This window comes from Rhagoletis pomonella, unplaced genomic scaffold, assembly GCF_013731165.1.
Source record: "Rhagoletis pomonella isolate Grant_MI unplaced genomic scaffold, Rhpom_1.0 Rhpom_scaffold_00017, whole genome shotgun sequence".
NCBI lineage: Eukaryota > Metazoa > Arthropoda > Insecta > Diptera > Tephritidae > Rhagoletis > Rhagoletis pomonella.
The window spans coordinates 2,157,942-2,159,889 of record NW_023458571.1 but is presented as its reverse complement, the minus strand read 5'-3'; the positions used below and the strand labels follow the sequence as shown (position 1 = coordinate 2,159,889).

At 35.6% G+C, this 1,948-nt stretch overlaps 1 protein-coding gene across 3 annotated transcripts in view; it reads right to left on the bottom strand.

Moving 5' to 3' along the window:
- Positions 1 to 1,728, bottom strand: part of LOC118749519 (vascular endothelial growth factor A-A-like) — a 228,222-nt gene extending 226,494 nt beyond the window's left edge. For 2 of the 3 annotated variants that reach the window (XM_036484317.1, XM_036484321.1), the window contains exons 1-2: positions 1,477 to 1,728; positions 1,253 to 1,415 (exon numbers count right to left, since the gene is read on the bottom strand). Coding sequence is in view for 1 of the 3 variants with exons in the window: in XM_036484321.1 (XP_036340214.1) it covers positions 1,253 to 1,336 (84 nt within the window). In the remaining 2 variants the exon portion in view is untranslated. The remainder of the gene's footprint in view (positions 1 to 1,252; positions 1,416 to 1,476) is intronic. The other variant, XM_036484320.1, reaches the window with a different exon arrangement.
- Between the last annotated feature and the right edge of the window lie 220 nt (positions 1,729 to 1,948).

The following is a 1,948-nucleotide window of genomic DNA, read 5'->3' as shown; positions in this document are numbered from 1 at the left end:
CCCCTGAAAATTTCATTGAAATCGGGCAAGCCGTCTAGGAATGATAGCAATCCGAAAAAACACGTAAAGCCAAACAGAATTAATTTTTTTTTTGTTTTTGCAAAACGTGCAAAGATACACACATGAAATTTCTTATGTGCACCCTCCACACAGACCCGAATCACCCCTGAAAATTTCTTTGATATCGGGCAAGCCGTCTAGGAGGAGTATGCGAACAGGAAGTTTTGCCACTTAATTTTATATATATAGATCGCGGTACTGTGCGTCATAACGCATCGTCAAATTATGAATAAATTATTCCGTTGGCTATTTTTTAAAAGCAATGTGGGCGTAATTTACCGCCAGCTGCTAATAGCCACCTTTGCCAAAAGAAATAAAAATAAATATTACAAAATTCATTTTTTAACGATACTAAAATCACTAAATTGAAACTACATAGCATTTCAAACTGTTACGTTAAGCATTCGGATTGGCGATATCGCGCAAACGATCAAGCACTTTTTCGTTTGCACGAAGCTAGAATAATCATAATTGTTGCGTATCCGGGCCTATTGCATTGATGATGACGTTATATAATAGTTCATTTTTATGTCGGACGAGTAAAAGTATCAACATTAAAATCAATTCATCGTCGTCCCGGGCACAGCGGTCTATGTTGCTGGAGCAAAGCTCTGTTATGGCACCCATACCGTAGATATGCAATTTTCATAATTCATTACAAAATATTCGAACACTTCACCTCAATTGGCACCACCATCCTTCAGAGCAACGTAGACGCAATCACTGCCCTTGTACTTTTAAACCTAGTAGCACCTGGTAAAGCCAAAATATCTTATAAGAGGTCTCACATAATTTCGCCATTGTATACGACTTTACTATACAAAATCAGTTGTCAACGTATAAATTGCATTGCCTACAGCACATCCGTCCAGACAGTTCATCCAGCAAACCCAAATTTGAGAGATCATTTTACTGACTTCAACACAAACAGGAGCGATTGTCACCTTATAAATTAAGGGCATATATCGCACACCTAGATCTAAAGTGCGATCAACTCAAAACAAATTTTGGGCGATTTTTTTGCATAAATCAATTCATAGCACTTACATCCAATCAATGGACATATTTTTTCTTCATGATTATATACATTAACTAAAAAACGACTGTTATACCTGTTTTTGTACTAATTGCGTTTACTTTGTACGATCCACATGCAGTTAAATTCCCCTCTATGAATTTTAAGTTAGCTCACTTTAGATCTAGGTGTGCGATATGTTCTTGGAGACTCCTTTGCCAACAGCACAGCTGCTCTGGTGGTCAAGAGTTTAGTCAGCATACTCAATGGTGAGCGCCCAACGTGATGAATAGATTTTATTGAGCCACAATGCCATTATTTCTGCCTATAAGCGGTATATCTGAAAATTAGGAAATAAATATAAATTATCTATTAATAATATGAAACAAATATTTGTTTACAAAATTATCAGCTCTTCTGTTGTTGTTTGTTTGGTGTTTAATTAATGGGGTCAGAGACAAGATTGCCAGATCATTCACGATAAAGATACATTTCACAAACAATATATTTTTCACAAGATTTCAATCAAGTCAACAGATCTTCCTTTTTCAATTAACTCGTCCCAAATGCAACGGGTACTGCAATTTTATTGCCAACAGCACAAACCTCGACCACGTAGTCGAGGGGCCATTGCAATTCCTGAGAAAAAAGAAATTCACCAGTTGGAAAAACGTTAGAGAACGTGAAATAGAGTTGTACTGTTAAAGCTGGATTAAGTAGTAGCATTTTCAGCAGATAAGAGTTTATTGTTATTAACGGTGTAAAATAACATGTAAAACACTGAATTATAATAATGTGTATCAGTATCTTTAATAGTAGAGAATCATTTATTTTTTTTTTACACTTTTGTAACTTATTTCGGTCACTATTTCA